The sequence below is a fragment of the Phaethon lepturus genome, unplaced genomic scaffold (genome assembly GCF_000687285.1).
Source record: "Phaethon lepturus isolate BGI_N335 unplaced genomic scaffold, ASM68728v1 scaffold33443, whole genome shotgun sequence".
In the NCBI taxonomy this organism is placed as follows: Eukaryota; Metazoa; Chordata; class Aves; order Phaethontiformes; family Phaethontidae; genus Phaethon; species Phaethon lepturus.
In genome coordinates this window covers 1-2,968 of record NW_010531736.1, presented here as the reverse complement: position 1 = coordinate 2,968, position 2,968 = coordinate 1, and the positions used below count along the sequence as shown (strand labels likewise).

At 61.4% G+C, this 2,968-nt stretch overlaps 1 protein-coding gene across 1 annotated transcript; it reads right to left on the bottom strand.

The window, feature by feature from the left end:
• Positions 1-586: 586 nt before the first annotated feature.
• Positions 587-1,639, bottom strand: C5AR1 (complement component 5a receptor 1). The gene has a single exon (XM_010284658.1). It carries the CDS (start codon positions 1,637-1,639, stop codon positions 587-589), a length of 1,053 nt encoding a protein of 350 aa, XP_010282960.1.
• Between the last annotated feature and the right edge of the window lie 1,329 nt (positions 1,640-2,968).

The following is a 2,968-nucleotide window of genomic DNA, read 5'->3' as shown; positions in this document are numbered from 1 at the left end:
CCCCACGGGGTGAAGCAAGACCGTGGGGCAGAGTCCGCCACCCCACGCGAGGGGGGACACGCTGCGGCGCTTATTGCGTCACCCGCGAGCTCAAAAGCTGCTGAGACAGCACAAATCTTGCCCAATAAACAACCAAAAAGGAGAACCGGGGGCCCGAGACCTTGCTCAAGGCTTGACGGAGCTTCCAGCCCCCCAGCGTGGACTTGAGTTTTGGGGGTGATGACGAGGGGTTTAACGCACACCTTGGACCTGTGGGTGGAGATGTGGGGCTGGGAGGGGGTCGTGGGGCAGCAGAACGCTTATGGGGCTGAGGGGTCCATGCTTGGGCTGGAGAAGCAGGAGAACGTGGTACTGCAGCCCCTCGCCGCTGGCAGGCCACCGAGGAAGCCAGGAAGATGGCCCCAGGGGTAGGTAGGCACGCAACCGGCCCAGCCTGCAACCATGTGGGGCAAGCAGTGGGGAGAGGGGGCAATGGAGGCGTCTTCTTCTCTCTACGAGGTCCGCGGGACCTCCAGGAGAGGGGGAGAAGGTGGTGGCCTCAAGCAACATGAGCGAAGTTCCAGCTCCAGAGCCACCTCGCTCCCGGTCACACTGTGGTGCTGACACTTTGGTCATCCATGGTGGACTTGGTCTTCATCCTGCTGTCCCCCATGGTGCTGGTGGGGTCATCGCTCAGCACGCCCCGCAGCACGGCCCTCCAGGAACGCTGGAACTTGTCCTTGAAGTCCTGGCCCATGACGACGTAGATGATGGGGTTGATGCAGCTGTTGATGTAGGCGATGCCGGCCACGATGGGGTCAGCTTCCATGGCGCCCTTGAACAAGCTGCTGTGAGGATGGCTGGAGGCCAGGATCAGCCCCACCACGTGGTAGGGCAGCCAGCACACGAAGAAGCTGATGATGACCACCAAGATGAGCTTGATGGCTTTCTGGGAGCGGGCAAAGCCCTTGCTGTGGACACGGGCCAGGAGCAGGCTGTAGCAAGCCGTGATCACCACGAAGGGCACCAAGAAGCCGCAGATGAAGCGGGTGATGGCCGTGAGCAGCTCGGTGAGGTGCTGGTGGTGCCCCACGGCCGTGTAGTCCAGCACACAGGTGGTCTTCTCGGAGAAGATGTCGGAACGGGTGGTGCGAAAGATGAAGGAGGGAAGGGTGAGGAGCCCGGCCAGGAACCAGGCGGCCGCGCAAGCGCCCCGGGCCAGCCCCAGGGTCCGGTGGTTTTGGCACCACACCGGCCGTGTCACCAGGGCGCAACGGTCAGCGCTGATGGCCATCAGGAGGAGGACACTGGCAAACATGTTGAGGATGGTGAGGGAGGGCAGCAGCTTGCAGGCAAAGTGACCCAACGGCCAGTGGTGGTCACGGGCCAGCGGCAGGGCCAGGAAGGGCAGGGCCAGGCAGCAGAGGAGGTCGGCCACGGAGAGGTTGAGGAACCAGACGCCGTTCACCGTGCGCCGCAGCTCGAAGCCGGTCACCCAGATGACGGCCCCATTGCCCAAGACGCCCAGGAGGAAGATGAGGGCGTAGAGCGCCAGGATGGCACGGTAGCTGTGAGAGACTTCATAGCCGTCGAGATCATATATGGAATAGTCGTCCCAGTTGGAGTAATTGAAGGTGTAATTGGGCATTGAGAAGTCCATCCTCCACCAGCTCCCAACCTAGAAACCACACTCCGTTAGACCACTGTGGAATGGTTTGGGCTGAAAGGACCTTCAAAGCTCACCCAGTCCAACCCCCGTGCCACGGCCAAGGACATCTTCTGCTAGATCAGGTTCCTCAAAGCCCCGTCCCACCTGACCTTGAAGATGGGGCTTCCACAACTCCTCTGGGCAACCGGTTTCAGCATCTCGCCACCCTCATCGTAAAACATCTCTTCCTTACGTCCATCATCATCATCGCCATCATCTCTCTCTCTGTCCAATGGGTCTCTGCCCCCAGGGCGAAGAGGCAGCACCTCCAAGACCAGCCCGGTGAGATGCTCCTCAACGAGGATGTGTGGTACGAGCACCCCAAACCGCTCGGCTTCTCGGTCGGTCCATACGTCCGTCCGTTCCCCCCCACCCCAGTCACCAAGGAAATGGGCATTTCCCCACTTCCTCTCCCAGCTGTCCCCAGCTGCGTGGCGCAAGAAGTTGGATGAGGAAACGCCGGAGGAGCTGCAGCTCCGGCAGCTTCTCCAACGCCTACTGGGTGGGTGATTTTGGTTTGGTTCTCAAACCCCGGGGCAAAAGAGAAACCTCTCGGTGCCCAAAGCATCGCCAGCACCAAAGATGGGGCAGCAAGAACCCTGAAGAAGGAGAAAACCACGGGGAAGGTCTGGGATGCTCCGATGGCTGGTTGAGTGATCCGGACCATGGGAAGCAGGAGCAAGGAGGAGATAAGGCATCTCCAGCCATCACCCAACACCTAAAAGAGGAGCCGCAGCAACCTCACGGCGCGCCCGCGGCAGGGAAAATCCATCCCCCAGGCAGAAGGATGGAGCTCACCCAACGCCCGGCTTCCCCCCTTGGATTTACCGGGGTTTTTTAAGCAAAGGGAGCGAGTCTCGCCCATCGCGCGCCCCACCGGCCGCTCACCTGGGTCCTCGCCGGCTGCGGCCACGCTCCCCGGGGATGAGCGGGCAGTGCCGGGCTTTTATACGGCGGTGAACAGGAAGCAACGCCGGGGAGGGGGAAGAGATCACCCGTGGAGACAAAAAAAAAAAGAAAAAAGAAGAAGAAGGCGCTGGGTGGGCTGGGAGGAGCAGCGGGGCCGGGAAAGCTTCGTCTGCAGGTGTAACGAGGGCGCAGAGCGGAGACCCCTTCGCGGCAGAGCCGAGGAGGGGGAGCTGGCGGCAGCGAGCGGAGCTGGAAAACGAGGAATCAAGCCCAAAACGGTGTCTTTTTTTTTGTTGTTTGAGGGGTATCGGGCTCATTTCAGCTGAAAGGTGACGCCGGGGACAGGCCGGAGCACCCCTCGCCCGTCCCACC

Coding starts and splice junctions, on each gene's coding strand:
- C5AR1 (XM_010284658.1), bottom strand. CDS start 1,639: ATGGACTTCTCAATGCCCAATTACACCTTCAATTACTCCAACTGGGAC.